The 16,331-nt window shown below is 35.6% G+C and overlaps 3 protein-coding genes across 5 annotated transcripts; 2 read left to right on the forward strand and 1 right to left on the reverse strand.

The window, feature by feature from the left end:
- Positions 1-54: 54 nt before the first annotated feature.
- Positions 55-3,852, reverse strand: CID13 (CTC-interacting domain 13). 2 transcript variants are annotated; one of them, XM_008236432.3, is made up of 11 exons: positions 3,666-3,852; positions 2,801-3,403; positions 2,440-2,550; positions 2,298-2,342; positions 2,125-2,197; positions 1,901-2,013; positions 1,685-1,744; positions 1,549-1,596; positions 1,392-1,460; positions 475-536; positions 55-347 (listed from the first exon to the last, which is right to left on the reverse strand). In XM_008236432.3, the coding sequence occupies exons 2-11, from the start codon at positions 3,341-3,343 to the stop codon at positions 290-292; spliced, it is 1,182 nt and encodes a 393-aa protein (XP_008234654.2). In that variant the 5' UTR covers positions 3,344-3,403; positions 3,666-3,852; the 3' UTR covers positions 55-289. The 2 variants fall into 2 exon arrangements, with proteins under 2 accessions (XP_008234654.2, XP_008234655.2); XM_008236433.3 differs by having other exon boundaries at positions 3,532-3,825.
- Positions 3,853-8,639: 4,787 nt separating this feature from the next.
- On the forward strand, positions 8,640-13,529 carry SR34A (SER/ARG-rich protein 34A). Of its 2 annotated transcripts, XM_008236431.3 has the most exons (14): positions 8,640-8,817; positions 9,868-10,133; positions 10,280-10,402; positions 10,813-10,878; positions 10,966-11,040; positions 11,144-11,270; positions 11,397-11,443; positions 11,521-11,578; positions 11,891-11,940; positions 12,020-12,076; positions 12,381-12,460; positions 12,558-12,629; positions 12,734-12,770; positions 13,192-13,529. In XM_008236431.3, the coding sequence occupies exons 3-14, from the start codon at positions 10,316-10,318 to the stop codon at positions 13,210-13,212; spliced, it is 777 nt and encodes a 258-aa protein (XP_008234653.1). In that variant the 5' UTR covers positions 8,640-8,817; positions 9,868-10,133; positions 10,280-10,315; the 3' UTR covers positions 13,213-13,529. The 2 variants fall into 2 exon arrangements, with proteins under 2 accessions (XP_008234653.1, XP_008234650.1); XM_008236428.3 differs by lacking the exon at positions 9,868-10,133.
- A 906-nt stretch (positions 13,530-14,435) lies between these two features.
- On the forward strand, positions 14,436-16,038 carry LOC103333572 (60S acidic ribosomal protein family). The gene is made up of 4 exons (XM_008236427.3): positions 14,436-14,564; positions 14,665-14,748; positions 15,229-15,435; positions 15,778-16,038. The coding sequence occupies exons 2-4, from the start codon at positions 14,680-14,682 to the stop codon at positions 15,829-15,831; spliced, it is 330 nt and encodes a 109-aa protein (XP_008234649.1). The 5' UTR covers positions 14,436-14,564; positions 14,665-14,679; the 3' UTR covers positions 15,832-16,038.
- The last annotated feature ends 293 nt before the right edge of the window (positions 16,039-16,331 follow it).

Here is a 16,331-nt window from a genome sequence, read left to right on the forward strand (position 1 = left end):
AGAATTCTTCTTTAAGAGTTTATGGTCATCACAAGCATCAAAACACTAAAGAGATTTCATCATAACGCTTAATAAAATTAAACCATTTAGCTCCTCTGAATTCCATTCCAACTCTACAACTTTAAAATAAACCCACAGAACCCCTCGTAGTAGGTATCAAACATCCCTACCACCAGCAACCAGGACAAAAGCATAGATAAACACAAGTACGCCAAAATATTTCTCTGTGCATGCATGCGTCGATATATCTATCACCAGTAAACTAGTCCAGCAAACATGAAAATGTGGTTTACTGCAATGGAGAGCGAGGAGCACGGGGCCGAACAGGTGTCTTTGAAGGGCTTACCCTGCATACATATAACACATTCAAATGACAAGGAGGTCCAAAGTAAATTGCTCCTGAAAGAACATTGGAGTTGGGGGCGTATGTTGTCGGGACAGAACAGTGTAAGCTAAACATTCTGCCAAACTAACCTTATCGGCAGTGATCCCAAAACGACACCACTACAGTTAAGAGCTGCAATTGCACTTTCAGCCTGCGAATGTAAATAAGAATCATTCTCAGATTAGCACCATCTGAATTACCGAGCATAACAGAAAGGAGAAGGAGACTAACATTTAACAACAGAAAAGAAAAACGACTTTTAGTCTAATCATTCTCGATAAAAATGCAAAATTGATTAAAAGAACAGAAGGACCTCTCCTAGTTGAAAATAATTTATAAGTTTCAACGGCCCACATATGAATCATCAATCATCTGAAAAACAATGAAGTACAATGACAATATGAACTTGTTTACTTGTAGTGAATAAACATGTTTTACCTGAGTTTCTGTTTACCATAATGCAATTGCTACATAGTGACAATAGTTAAAACTTACTGTGATATTCTATTGGAATCAGATAATAAAAGCCAACTTAAAATGGATAAAAAGTATTACTGTGGTAAGGAACTATTCTAGATAATAAAACAGTAGTGCAAACTATTCTAGATTCCAGGTTATAAGCAGATCATAATAATTACAGCATGCTAGCATGAGTGATCAAAATCTTAGAATACAAAAGACCACCGGAAAAAATAGGTGGAATGCTGTATATAGTAACTCAGACAATAAATTAACTAATTGTTCTGACAGAAAAGAAACGTCAAAATGATTGAGATGATCAAGCAAAACTTGTACATTTGACCTCAAGTAATTAGAACACAAAATTGAGTAAACGAACTGAGTTCTCTGTCATAGTTTACAGAGACACCCGCCATCATACACTATCTACTGGTTTCACAAAAAGAGATGAAAACACACCCACACAAACTCACAGAGCACATAACACAGTAGGCTTGTGAGTGCCAAAAAAACCCAGCATAAATATACGGAGCCATAAGGTCCTTACCACAGTAAATTCAACAAACGCAATACGAGTGGAGTGATGATAATCTCCAAGTAGCCTCAGGCGTTGAACCTATACAAGCCAGTAAAATGTAAATACAGTAAGGTTGCAGTTTTAGAACGAGCAGCAATAAAAATTTGTCACAGAGGGAAACACAAACCTCTCCACAAAGTGATTCAAAAAACAGTTTGACATCTGCTTGAGTGACCTGCATCAAGTGAACAAATAAAATCAGGTACAGGTGCACCAGTTCTGGTCCTAAAACACCCAGACGAGATTAAAAAGTTGAAAAATACCTTCTTGTCAATATTTGTACAATAAATAGTTCTTGAGCACATCTCACGCTCATCATCAGACTGAATACAATAACAGAATAAATCCAAGTAAGTAAAGAACAGGTAAAATCCGCATAACTTAATCAGTTTGTAACACTCAAACTGCAATAAATTTATACATATATCATAATTAGCAGAATTATATATTGATGACAAGCAGTCAATTATGGTCCTCACCCTTGGCAAAAATGTTGGATTAACAGGTGCAATTGCAGTTTTCGAAGGCAGGACTCTCACTGGGTAATAGCCAAGCATGGTTCCTGACAGACTCAAGGCAACCCTTGCACCTTCTGCGAGCATAAAATAGTTGATTCAGCATAACAAGACAAATATTCATCAATTCATAGTAACAAGACATAGATATGTCAATGTACTTGAAGTATGTTAGCTTTTGATAATACCTTCATCTGTAAACTCAACAAAGGCAAATCGAAGAATGGAATTTGGATCACCGCATACACGACAGTCTACAACCTTTTGGAAGAAGACGGGAAAGAACTCAGAATTATGATCCACCATTCTGGCATTATCTCTATTGAACGAGTACAGATGAGAATAGTAAAAACTTGCTTACCTGTCCGCAACTAAGAAAGAGAGCAGCCAGGTTTTCTTCAGTAACCTGATATGCAGAAAATGGAGTGGCAGTTATACAACTATTATTTTTTGAATACACAAAATTTTCAAAATGTGACAACCACAAACAATATAATTATTACCTGTTGATCAATGTCAGATACATACACAGTCCTCCTGATCATCTCCTCTCTCTGTGCCAAACTCATTTTGTAATAGTTCCTTCGCCGACCTTGACTATAGCCATTTTTCTTCTGCGGAAGACCCAAAAAAAAACAAAAGTAAACCAAATTATCACAAGTATATCCATCATACAACAAATTATCCCATTCAAGTGAGCCCAAGAAGAAAACAGAACATTTTCCTTGGCTGAGTCTTTCATTTTTCAGAAACCAAACAAAAGGAAAAATAACTCGACTTTTTCATCACTTCATTTCTACATTTTTTTTCAGAAACCAACAGCAAAATTTAACTTTGGCAAGGAAATGGAAAGATCATACATACCCTTCTACCAATAAGTCCATTGGCGTTGTCAGAATTAGTTTGTACTAGAAAATTGTTAGCATAGCCAAACCCACCAGCAAGACTGAACCCATGATTGTTGACAAGTGAGGGAGGCACAAACTCCTTAGCCATGGGATTCAACTTGGACAACAACTCCTCCAAATCTCTCATATCACGTTTGAAACTCTCATCCCCATCCCCTCCATTTCTCACCCCATTAGACCTCTGATCAATTCCATACCCGCCAGACTTGACCGCCACCATCTGATGGTTATCGACCCCATTGGTGTCAAACCCATTTTGCATCTGACCCATATGAGGCTTGTGATTGCTTGTGGGGACTGACAAAGTTGTTACTTTCTCCTGGTTCTGAAACTTGTCCTGCGGATTCTGATCGTCTCCGTTTGACTGTAAATTGGGTTCCGCACTCAACACGACAGAGGAATCAACTCTGGGTTTTGGGTTTGCAAGATCGTTCTGTGCATTTGAGTCTGATGATACTGCTGTGTTGTCGAAATTTGGTGCATTCTCAGCAACCGCCATGATCAAAGATAACCCCTTTTATTTGATCCAAATACTGTATTTTTTTTTTCTCGAGATTATCTGTAAAGTTATTGTTCACAACAACTGATGAGCAAAAATAGATGATTTATTCAACAAAAACATAAAATAAAAACAAATTTTAATTTTCAGGGAGAGCCAGATGATTATTTTCCCTGAAAAAAACTTACCTGGCTAATCTAGAGAAACTCCATTGAAATGAAATGAAAGCACCTTAAGATCGCTTTTAAGTATAACAGATTAAAAAGGGAAAAGCAAAACAAAAGGGGAAACAAGTCTGCAATTTGGTAAGACAGAGCAATACCTTTTTTTTCTCTTATATATTATTTGTATATTTCACAGATGATGAGAGTCGGGAGAGAAAAAAGAAGAAAAGGGTATTTGTTTGTGCTTGGGATCGTCCGTTTACGCAGCACTGCCTTTTTGGACCTTCCTCACAACGTACCAAAATGATAATGCTGATAATGATGATGATGATACATTGCTATCTCTCTTTCTCTCTTATGAATGAGATGATTTGGAATGTAGACCCACCAACCCCAATTTCCTTTTATTTTTTATTTCCACAATAGCCCATGTGTTTTGTGATTTTTCTCCTATGTGTGTATGTATGACATGCATCATGCATGTGTGACCTACATACACGCATGGGATGGGATTTATTTATTTATTTATGCATCTATAATATATGGAAACAAATTAAGCATTCATTATTATATTACTCACACCCAAAAAAAAAATCTGGTTTTTGGATATACATCATAACGTTTTCTGAATGTTTTGGTCAGAATAATTTTTTTTGAATTAGGTGGTTGCGTTTCATATTCAATCCAGAAGAGGTTGTTGACTTCACATTTAAAATAAAAAAATTAGAAAGGTAATTCCCGATTTAGAAGTGCTCTATATTGTTTCTTTTTTCTATTTTAATATTTTAAATAAAACTTTACAATTGTTTTATTTTGTTCGAGAATAAACTTTATTGGTATTAAGCATCTCCTAAAAGTATAAGTTGGAATTGTTTTATTTTATTGATGAATAAAAATACAAAGACATGTTGAATTTCTTATGTATTTGAGCAACTTGACAGTTGACGTTGACAATGGAAGCTCGTATGTATGTGTATGAATGTTGTATTCTGGTCTTTTCAATTGCGTTAGCATCTGTTTTCTAATTTTCTTTATCGGTGGTCGAAATGAACTTTGAATCTCTTGTTGTGTTTGATTTGAATAAAAATTTGACAGTCTCGTTTAGTAATTTAATAATTATAGGTTACGAAGAAATTAAGATGAAATATCTTTGTCTTTTGTTAATCGTTTCCTTAATTTTTTAAATTAACTTATTTTAATATACTCTGTTTTCACTCTTTTTATTATTATTTTTTTAATTTGTTTATGAAGTAGTTATGCTCTTTTTTTCAATGAGGACAATTTTTAACTATTTAAAATATCACCATTAAAACATTTTGCTAAATATATATAGAAATTTTGTATACTTGCTAACCAACCAAATGCATAGAATATCGTAAATAATCAACTAATATTGACATACCTGGATTTGGATGCATGACATATACAAAAGTCGAGATCGGATTGAAATACGGGTTGCAGCTTGACCTGATAAACAACCCGACCTAATTCAATGAAGATACTTCAAAATCGAAGTCGATCGACTACAATGAATCGGGCCAATCCATTTCTCAAATAGACAATTGGGTAAAATTGGATTATTGGGCGACGAAGGTTCAACATCATAAGTTCTTCCCTCCTTCATTACTTGATAAACAACCAAACAAAAACACAAATTCAAAATCAAAACTCAAGAGCAATCAAGCAAAAAACACTTAATACAAATTTCATTTCAAAGATTATAATTAATTAGTGTTATTAATAGATACCTGAATTGTGAATAGAAACCAACATGGATATTTTGATAACGCACAGAAAATTTAAAGAAGGATATCGAGGAATGAAGGAGGAGAGGTGTCGACCAAGATAAAAGAGGAGGGACGAATGGATTAGGAGAGGTTGGTGGAGCCAAACGACGACATGAGCTAGAGGGCGGTTTTTAGGGTTAAATGTTAAATGTAATATTATGAGGATTTGGCGAGGCGAGTTGCACTATCAGAATAGGATAATATGTTGGTTCCCCCTCAATTATACTAATAATGTTAATATACCCCTAATACTTTTCATTGGCAACCAATTCCCCGTAAAATATACAAAATTAGTCATTTATCCCAATGTCATATTTATTGCAATTCCATATAAAATGTCAATCATATAAAACACGTGACTCGCTTTTGAAGGTCTTTTGGTCATTTCCGTATTTTTTCAAATAAAGAAGTCCTATATGTCATTAGAAGTAAGTTAGGTGCTTAGAGCATCCACAATGGACTCTTCTAAACTACCTTTTAGACAAACACTCCATTTTGATTAAAATCATAAACCACGCTTCCTATCCACTCATAAAATAGAGTATCTAAGAATAATGACTCTAGTGGCTCCTTTTAATGTTGTTTTATTTAATGATTATTTCAAACTTTTATTTAATGCTAACTATTTTTTATTTTATTTTTTAATAGAGATAGACCAAACAAAAAGAGTTATAGCATTTATGACTCTCAAATTAGGAGTATGGTTGGAGTTGAAATTTTTAGAGCTCTAAAATAGCTTTCTTATATTCTTAAATTTAATATGAAATGAGATCATTGATGCTCTTATGGACTTTCCACTTTGCCAAACACTCCATTTGATTAAATCATAAACATAACTTAAAATGTATGAGTCCCTAAGTATGCGGAGACATAAGGTGGAGTCTACTTTTTTATTCTCTATTTTTTTCACTGCTCAAAAAATAAAAGTGGATAATTTATTTGAAGCAATAAAAAAAGTTTGATAATGACATTTCAAAATAATAATTGTGCACTAATTTATAATTGAAAAAAATAAGGAATAATTATTATGAAGTGCATGATAAGTCCTAAACCGTAAACTATAATTTGTTTGCATAAATACTTATCATTCCTTGTTTTTATTTTGTTTATATAATCAAAAGTGACCATTAGTTGTTGGTGAAACAATTGTTTTGTAACAAACAAATAATTATTCTACTTATTTATTATTTGGTCGACAACCAGCATGCATACATGCTTATATAATTTGATACTGCTTACGCTTACGAGAAAAAAGTAACGATTTGATGCCCAACTACCAAAAGAGAAAAAAATAAAATCATCGCGAGGTTCCAATCTATTGAGGATTTGAGAAAAACCCTTAACCGGGCGGTTGTGTAACTAGTGGTCCAGCGTTGATAAGAAAAAGATGGAAGTATCTATCACTCATCCCAAAACTATAACAAATTTTGTTTTGTCTTAAGCAACGGAATTTTGATCCATATCCACAATGGAAAAATATTATGTAAATTTATTTTTTTGTATTTTGGTACGAAGAAAGAAATCGTATTATTTAGGAGATTTCGAATTTTGGAAAACATGTTTTAAATGATAGGAAATACTAATAGGGGCTTTGTTGTAAGGAACGGAACCCATCATCTGTCTGGTTTTTATGATCCATCATCCTTGCTAATTTTCAATCACAAGTTGTCGCATTTTTGTTTGGTGGTGGACCAGACCGGAGTACATGATGGGACTCTGCCTGCCCAGATTTCAATTTGCCCCAAATTTGTTAAACGGTTGCGTTATTGCCACGTAATACAATTGATTCTTGTTTTATTTCTCCAAGGCAATGAGTCTGATTGTGACAGCCAAATCTATCGCTATGCTTATCCAGTCATGCAAACGAAATCAACCGAAACCAAATTTATTTATTGGCTTTTACTATCAATTCTAATCTAATCACATATTAGCAACAAATTTGTCAATTTATGAGCTCAAAAAATGCAAGACTTCAAATTCTTCAACAGAAGACAGAACCCTACTGCTTAATTAATCGTTGCTTTTTTTTTTCGTGTCTTCATAATATTTAATATATGATTGGTCATTTTCGGATTTAGAGGGTTGCCGTTTTAAGACCGTGATCACAGATTCACAGATTCACAGATGACCAGGTTCAGGTTGCTTAGCTTGGGCCCCCTTCTCGGCTTTCGCTAGCAAGCTGCATATTTCCAATGCATGCAGTTTCAGGCTAAAGAGACAATAACTGAAAAGTGGGCTCTTGCTTCTGTTTGGCAACACTGCCGTGCTGCCGTGTGCTTGAAATGGATAAAAGATCGAGAGAGTTCAAGTGATGGCTTTCTATGTGGCACTTCAAAAGCAACCATTAAAATGTGTCAAGTCAAAACAAAGGGCTAATATTCATTCAGGGTTTTTCTTATTATTTATATATTTATTTTATTTATATAAACGATAATCTAAACTACTATAATTTAGTAGATGGAATGAGACTCGAACCTAAGTATAAGAGTACGAACTTATTATCAACTCGGTTAATTCACATATACTTTTAATTTCTTATTACGTTAATGAAATCGATGTTACAATGTTATATGGGTTGGGTTGGTAGGCAAGTCCATTTTGGCCGTGTAGTCATGGACTTATTCAACATATGGAATAATGTCAAAACAATTCCTCATGGGGCAAAAGGCAGTCAAGTTATCCAACCTCTGGTCTCATCGAACACCTTCGCCCATTCTGACCCAATTTGCCCGCATGGATTGATCGTCCCAGGCTCCTAGCTAATTTAACCAAACACAAACGCGGATGGTATTTGGATGGTCAACTTTAGGTAACAAAAGAATAACCGGGGAAGCAACCTTGGAAGTCATAAACTTTGAAAAAACCTCCAACGTGATCAGAAGCGGACGAAGTAGAAAAAGAAGAAGCAAAAAGCAATTATCTTATGTTTAGTCAACAAGGGTGCACATACAAAATGGCATCAGCTTCCTAATAATTCAAATAGGCCTCAGCCAGACAAAACCTACCCGATCAAACCCAACAATTATTAGATCAATTTGGTTTCATATATGACTAACCCGTCATATTTTCCGGTTTGGTATTTGTTTTCGGGGGAACCGGACGGGGTCCACCCACCAGTTCACTGCTTGAAAAAGACCGTTAGCACCGAAAAGTTATATATATTCATAATGGGCCTCCTTAAATTCATTAAAGCCCAAGGTCCTGCCCCAATTTTTGATCCAAGATTTGGGCTGATATTTATATTCTGATTTCAGGCCCAGCCTAAGGCTCAAACCCACGTCAGCCGTTGATAGTCGACTCTCTGTCTCTCTTGCATTTAATATCAGCCATTTCCCGTTTTGCCCCTTTTTTGCCCTAGCCCAATTTATTTTCTCATTGCTTGGCGCAGCGAAAGCAGACAATTTGCCAAGCGCTCAAGTCTCAAGCTCTTCACACACCGTTTGCACGGTGCAGGCACGCGAGTCTTTTGGTCGGTGCTGCCCAGAAACGCACTCCAGCTGTCGAGCTCTCCAATCCATTTCCGGTTTGATACTCGTCCTGTTTCCTATTTCTTTCTCTGCATTTAGGGTTTTGATTTGCGAGATTTGTGCGATTGCCTATAATACTGTCTAGGGTTTTTTTAGAAGTCGGTATTGTTTAAAGAGTATTTGATTTCGGTATTGTCCGTAAAACCCAAAATGCCCTTAAGTGCGCGCGCTTGTTTTTTAGGTTTGGTTGATTTGGGAATTTGATGTGGGTTTTGCTTGAATGGTTGAATAGCTTTCGATTATCATGTATTACTGTCTATTTAGTCACGGCTTACCAAACAGTAGACTTAGTGCTGACTTGGTGTTTAACCAGAGGATATTTGGATGTGAGGGGGAAGGAGTTGTTGTTAATATTGCACCTCATTTATTTTACTGGTCTCAAACAGTAACGACTGTGGATAATGATTTTGGGAAACATCTATTACAAGTATGGTTTTTTATATATTTTCAGGAAGACTTTTTATTGTTTCTTTGCTGAATTGGTTAATTTCATGTTAATCATAATGTTCCAATGCATGTCGTTTCAGAGAAATAATGTTCCAATGCATGCAATGCAGGAAATGACTTGTGTACTCTTCTTCCCTTACCCCTTGTTATGCATTGTTTTGAGTTTTTCAGATTGGAGCATTAATCAGGAGTATTACTCCAAGTAGTACAACTTGTGTGTATATATATGCATTAAGTTTGAAGAATTCACACCTGTTTCTTGTCCTGAATGTAATTTAATGAGACGTTGGATTAACAAACAGAATCCACAAAGCTGGAAAGTGCTTCATTGTCAGAAACCTTACCATGAAAAAAATTCTTAATGTCTCTGTAATTTACCAATTACGTGAGCCTGGAGACATTTATCTCCATCCCTTACCCTGGACATGATATATACAACATTGCAGTAATTAGCGAAAGTAAGTTAATTACTAGATATTAACTTGTTTTCCAGGGGTTTTCTAATTTTCAATGCTGTTAAAGAGAGATGAATGAGGTAAATTCATAAATGTATGTCAATCTTGCCTGATCTCATGACACGGATGCTTTCTTTATGATAGATGGCAAGCGCTTGGACAAATATGAGCTTTGCAATCATACATAGGGATATAGAGAGGGAGTGGGAGAATCATTTTGGAGTTATGGGTATTATTTTTTATTATTGGAGATTCTTGCTCACTCTCAGAAGATCTATACATCTGCTAAAATTCTGGAGAGGATGAGGAGATCAAATTTTATTTCAATATAAATATTGCTTTGGAGCATCTTGGAGCAAATGAGCAATGGAGCTTGTGGAGCACGGCTCACCTCGAGGATTGCTCTCTTGGTTTGCTTCATTGTTTGGTTTTGATTTTCTTTTGATATTGTCAACAGGGTGCATTCCGATGATAATTGGACTCCAAAGTTGCTGCATTATTCTCTTTTACAAAATGTTGGATTAATCACTTACGGGAATTCATTCCTTGAATGCAGTAAAAAGTTTGCAGCCGGAGTCTTCTGTTGTCAAATATGAGTGGTCGATTTTCTCGCACAATCTACGTTGGCAACCTACCCTCAGATATAAGAGAATCAGAGGTTGAAGAATTGTTCTATAAGGTTGGCATGAAATTTTTCATAGTATATCAGTTGTACTTGGTATATGAGCTTCCTATATTTCTGTAAATCACATCAAAGAGTAACCAGTGCGTTTCTGTAAATCTCATTATCCACATTACATCATCATGTTTTGAATCATTTTCCAGCTTCTGATTCGTATGCAAGTAAAATAATTGTTTTCTGTACTTAAAGTACTAAACATCACATGGCCCAATGTATGTGTATGATATGTAGTGCCATTTGCGTTTGAAAATTAGGGGATTAAGTAGTTTGGTGCTTGCAATTCCTTTATTGATTTTAGGTAGTCCTATAGAAAAAAAACTGTTATTATTATATTATGTGTCTTGTTTGAGATGGAATGGGCTTAGTTCTGTTAGTGAAAACATTTTAAAATCGAATTTCTTATGCAGTATGGCCGCATTGTGGATATTGAATTGAAGATTCCACCTCGCCCTCCGTGTTATTCGTTTGTTGAGGTACCTATAATGGTTTATGCTCTGGATTCATGAATTTTGGACCAGTTGGTTCTCTCATGGATGCTAATGTACATGCTTTGTTTTCAGTTTGAGAGTTCTCGTGATGCAGAAGATGCAATCAGAGGGCGTGATGGGTATAACTTTGACGGTTGCCGTTTAAGGGTACTAAAAGTCCCTGTTACTTATTAAAACAATATATTTCTGTAGTTTTCTTTCATATTTTAGTCTTCTTCATTCATTGATCTCTCATTTATCCTCAATACAGGTGGAGCTTGCCCATGGTGGTAGGGGCCCATCTTCAAGCGATCGTCGTGGTGGATATGACAGAGGCAGCAGTGGTGGAGGTAGCGGTGGCGGTCGCTTTGGTGCTTCACGTCATTCTGAATATAGGGGTGTGTCTTCTAGGATAGTACACTATTGCTCAACAAGATTAGGATATGGTTAACAATGCGGTAAAGAGAGTTCTATTAGCCTTTGTTTAGTTGTTTATTGTTTGATCCATATTTTATTTTGTCCAGTTATTGTTCGTGGCCTCCCTTCTTCTGCTTCATGGCAAGACTTGAAGGTATGGAAATTGTCACAAATTTTGTACTCCAATATTGTTTGTGCGATACTGGTAACCTGACTGGTTATCGATTTCAGGACCATATGCGAAAAGCTGGTGATGTGTGTTTTGCTGAGGTTTCTCGTGACAGCGAAGGTATAGATTTGATTTATATTTTATGGCAATTAGAACTTTATACTGTAATTCACCAACTTACTCTATTTTAAGGTGCAGTTAAGTTTTGAACTAAAGTCCCCCTCCCTTGTTTTCCTTTGTGGCAATGCTGCTGTAGGATCAGAGAATAAAATGTCTACACTCCTAATAGCATGTCATTTTATCAAGAAATTGTCATCACACACTGTAAAAGAAAACGAAAAACATGATATAGCATGCTACTGATCTTTATCCTGAATTTTTATGTTATGAAATTTTATTGACTCACCCAATGGAGTTGCTGCTTATATTCAGGGACTTATGGTCTAGTTGATTATACCAATTCTGATGACATGAAATATGCTGTAAGTAGAAATACTGGACCTTTTCTGCGATTATGCTTTCACACGAATTCTCTAGCTTACATTTTATTTCTTTTTCCAGATTCGGAAACTTGATGATACAGAATTTAAAAATCCTTGGACAAGATCTTATATTCGGGTAACGTTTATATTTTTAGAAGTTTGCTAGGCTGTCTTTCTTTCATGTGGATTTTTGTATGTTTCTCTGCCAAAAGATATTTGTCTGTAATCTTGAAACATGTCCCTCTTATGTTTCATTTTATGTATTCAGTACCTGCTCTCTCTCTCTCTCTCTCTCTCTCTAACTTTAGGAATTTACTTCTCAAAGTTCTTTGAGAGGTGTTGAATAGTTTATGCATTTATACATTACAGTAATGATGCTAAAATCTGGACTTAGGTTCACTAAGATTTTTCTGTTGCTTGTTTGTTTATCAACTGAGCAGGTTAAATTGTACGAGAGCAGTCCGTCAAGGAGCCGGAGTAGAAGTCGTAGCAGAAGCAGAAGTGTGAGAAGGAATCGGAGGTACTGGACCCCCGTCCTCCCCACCCTTTTATCTTGTGATAATTTTGTCCTTTTTATGTGTTCATCTACATCTTGAGAGTTTTTCTGTATTATGCAGTAAGTCTCGGGAGCGATCCGTCTCAAGATCAGTATCAAGATCTAGGTCTGCATCACCTGTCAAATCCTCCAGGTATTTGGCTTTGTTACTCACTTTCTTTTAGCTAATTCTAGTGAACTAAATTCTTATTGTTATTTTTTAATATATGAAGTTTAATACATGTATATAATCTGCAGGCCAAGATCAAGGTCAGGGTCAGAATCTCCCCGTCCGGTAAGTGGAATCTGTTCTGACAAGTGGCACTATTTATAAACATTAAAGTGTAATTTGAAAAATGAACGCAGATTTTCCAGGTTATTTTTTGGCAGGGTTGGATTTAAGGAATTACCTACACCCTTGTAGACACTTAGAACTGGTCGAGTGGTATTTCTCTGTACTTTGTTAGAAATCCCAAGGTCGAAGCCCTCGTCCAAAAACAAGAAAAGAAAAAAGAAAAGCTTAGTTCTGTTGAAAAATACATAGGAAAGAAATCATATATGCTTAGTTGACTTGAATTGAATGTCTTTAAAAAGCCACCTAGAACACGCAGAGCTCTAGAAATATATTTTATAGGTTTTTCGATTCTAAAGCTACTGCATTGTTGAAACACGATAAAATTATTTGATGTTATTGATTAAACTTGATCTATTTTCAGGTGCGGTCAGGTAGCGGCTGATCCTCAGGCAAGTCATCCACACGGCATCCTTGGTGTTAGATGCAAAGATTTTTCGTAATTAAGAAACCTTAATTGGCTTATTATGGCCAGTATGTGTGGTTTTGATAATGCGTAGTGATTATACTTTGGAATGGTTATTACGTTTGTTGTTCTTGAGAGTACTAGGGGTTTTATCGTTTGGTTTTTTCTTATTTGGTCGTTTTGATTCTATGTGCCTGAAACAAGACGTAACCTATTGGTATGAAGGTTGTGACGCCAACTTTATTTTGAGCTATACCATTTTGGAATGAAGGTTGTGGCACTAAATTTGCTTAAAACTTTATTTTGAGCTATACCATTTTGGAATGAAGGTTGTGGCACTAAATTTATTTTAAGCAATACATTTGCTTTTGGCTGTGGGACCGTCATGCAGGGAGGAACTATCTTTTTTTGAAGGCTGTTCAAATGTCAATATGAAAAATTGACAGTTCCGTCAATCTTTCACTAAATTTGTACAGGCACGGTTGCGATTATATCTTTTGGCCTCAGAACAACACCCATAGATAGAATAACAAGAACATTAAGATTTACGTTTGCGGAAGTCATGCATTTTATTTATTATTTATTTATGAGATGGATTTCGAATTTGGAAGTATGGGACTTCCACAAACGAAATGGAGAAAAATGTCTGGTTGCTTTGCTAGTTGGGGAAAGCTGTGCATTCTAAAGTAACGGAGTAAAATCAACTAAGTTATTATTCTAGTAGAACTTCTCTTTTCTATGTTAGAAAATGTTCTGAATATGAATATATGTATATGTATGTATTAAGCTAAGTTGTTCAATGTTGTTTGACACACATCATATTTAAAAGGCATTGTTAAACGAACCTTAAAATTAACTAAGTATGGTGTACTTATTAAAATTACATTTGTTTTACAATTCAATACGTTCTTTTTGATCATTTTATATTAGAATAAATTAGTAATTCAATAAATATTTTGGTAATAGGGTGTATTCAGTTAATTTTAAGGTTTGTTTAACAACACTCTATCTAAATCTCGAACTTTAATTTATATTAATTGAATAATTTAAACTTAGATTATTTTAACATTACTAGACTAAAAATTACTTTGTGTACTTCACCAGTTACTTGTGTTGAGACATAATTGGAATTTAATTGCCAAATTTCATTTCACAAGTGAAAATTGGGCCTATTAGATTTACACTACAACTGGGCTTTTTCCCTTTTGGTAGCACAAAACACTACGAACTGGGGCTAAAATTTGTATATAAAATCCCTCCATTTACAAAACCCTAAGTTCTATTCGTCCTTTGCTTCCGCGCTGCGCCACCCGGAGAGTAGAGTCTCACAGGTCCCTCTCTCTCTCTCTCTCTCTCTCTCTCTCTCTCTCTCTCTCCCCACTGAAATTATATCTTGTACGAGGTCACTGATTTTTATTTTCACTGTTGCAGTTTGATTGCTTTACAATGTCGACCGCTGAGCTTGCTTGTTCCTACGCCGCCATGATTCTTCATGACGACGGCATCGCAATCACAGTAAGTACGCCTTATTATTTCTCTCTATTCGCCTAATATCTTATGCTTTACTTCATAATACACGCCTCCTTTATGCTAATCACCCCAATACCACCTATTAATCTATACAAAATCTTTATCATAATCCGGATTTCCGTTTTATGTTTAAGGCTGCATAACATTTATGCTAGTCACAGCAAGACTTTCATTTTAGTTTTTGTGAATCCGTTTATGTTGTGGAATTCTGTTCCAACATGGTTTGCATATAATCTCTGTAAGACCTTTGTTTTCAACTTCTTTTTATTTCGTTAGATTGGTGAAAGCAAGAGGAGAGAGCGTTGAACAAAAAACTAACATCTAAAGCGCGAAACAAAGCTGGAATATCATTGATTAAGTCTTAGGTTTCTTTGGGTTTATTAGTATTTTTGGTTCTGCTTTTACTTATCTTTTCCTGAATTTTAACCCTCATTTGGTTTGTCTATTTTATATTGAATTGAATAGTCAGAGAAGATTGCCGCCTTGGTGAGATCAGCTAATGTGGCAGTGGAATCATACTGGCCAAGCCTCTTTGCCAAGCTTGCTGAGAAGAGGAGCCTTGAGGACCTTATTTTGAATGCTGGCTCCGGTGGCTGTTCTGCTCCCGTAACTGTGGCTGCTGCTTCTGGTGGTGCTGCCAGTGCTGCTGCTCCTGCAGTTGAGGAAAAGAAGGTGAGAATGTCATACCTGCATAGATTTCAGTCTTGATGATTTTGTATACCTACTATACCTTGCTTAAAACTGCTCCTTTTGTTTAAGTGCTCTGCATCAGTGTATTTATTATTCTAGACTTTTTATGTATGACATAAAATATACAAGAGTTTTGATGATTATGAACCTTGGCTTTCCTTGGTAGCCTTTACATTTTGTATGTTATGATTCTTCGCGACATTGCTTGAACTTTCATTGCCTGGAAAGGTTTATAATTGTAGTGATTTGATTTATATGATTGACATCACTATTGTTGGTGGGTTGGCTAACCTCATTTTTCATTCTTGGTTTGTGTATTTGCAGGAAGAACCCAAAGAAGAGAGTGATGACGACATGGGATTCAGCTTGTTTGATTAGGAGAGTTCATATATGAGTTGTGCTGTTTTTTTAAAATTTTATTTTAGACAATTTAGGATGAATTGAAGTTGAAATTTTTGTTTCAAGTTGAGAAATTTTTTCCCAGTGTTGTACGTTGAAATGGCTCTACTCATCATCCCATATATGTTCTAAAAGCTTTTAACTTGGCAACTGAGTTGGAAGAAGATATTGACGGTTTTGTTTTAATGTTGGTTTTCTTCAGTTGAAATTATTCAGCGTTTTTATTTGCGCATCTAAACGCGGTATGCAACTCTAGTTTTAGACCCCGATCAATTGTGTTTTTGACATTCTAATCATGTGCCTGAAATTGTTAATGGTCTATTGCCGATTCTTCTTATCATGTGTGATTAGCTTTCATGGTACGTGCTAGTCTTGTCCAGAAGTCACTAGAAATTGGACATGTCCTCGCCGGAGTTGGAAAGTTCCTTCACCTACGCTTGGTGTGGAGAAAAATGTCGTTAGTTTGTGTGCTACTGACC

The sequence above is a fragment of the Prunus mume genome, linkage group LG5, assembly GCF_029339155.1.
Source record: "Prunus mume cultivar Tortuosa linkage group LG5, ASM2933915v1, whole genome shotgun sequence".
NCBI classification, from domain to species: Eukaryota; Viridiplantae; Streptophyta; class Magnoliopsida; order Rosales; family Rosaceae; genus Prunus; species Prunus mume.

Bases quoted from the DNA above. Each gene is read 5' to 3' on its own strand.
- CID13 (XM_008236432.3), bottom strand. From the start codon at position 3,343: ATGGCGGTTGCTGAGAATGCACCAAATTTCGACAACACAGCAGTATCA. The intron at 2,198-2,297 runs GTAAGCAAGTTT...TTCTTCCAAAAG, and splicing joins TCTTTCTTAGTTGCGGACAG to GTTGTAGACTGTCGTGTATG. The intron at 1,597-1,684 runs GTATTTTTCAAC...CACTTGATGCAG, and splicing joins GTACAAATATTGACAAGAAG to GTCACTCAAGCAGATGTCAA.
- SR34A (XM_008236431.3), top strand. From the start codon at position 10,316: ATGAGTGGTCGATTTTCTCGCACAATCTACGTTGGCAACCTACCCTCA. The intron at 10,879-10,965 runs GTACCTATAATG...CTTTGTTTTCAG, and splicing joins CGTGTTATTCGTTTGTTGAG to TTTGAGAGTTCTCGTGATGC. The intron at 12,461-12,557 runs GTACTGGACCCC...TGTATTATGCAG, and splicing joins AGTGTGAGAAGGAATCGGAG to TAAGTCTCGGGAGCGATCCG.
- LOC103333572 (XM_008236427.3), top strand. From the start codon at position 14,680: ATGTCGACCGCTGAGCTTGCTTGTTCCTACGCCGCCATGATTCTTCAT. The intron at 14,749-15,228 runs GTAAGTACGCCT...TGAATTGAATAG, and splicing joins ACGACGGCATCGCAATCACA to TCAGAGAAGATTGCCGCCTT. The intron at 15,436-15,777 runs GTGAGAATGTCA...GTGTATTTGCAG, and splicing joins CTGCAGTTGAGGAAAAGAAG to GAAGAACCCAAAGAAGAGAG.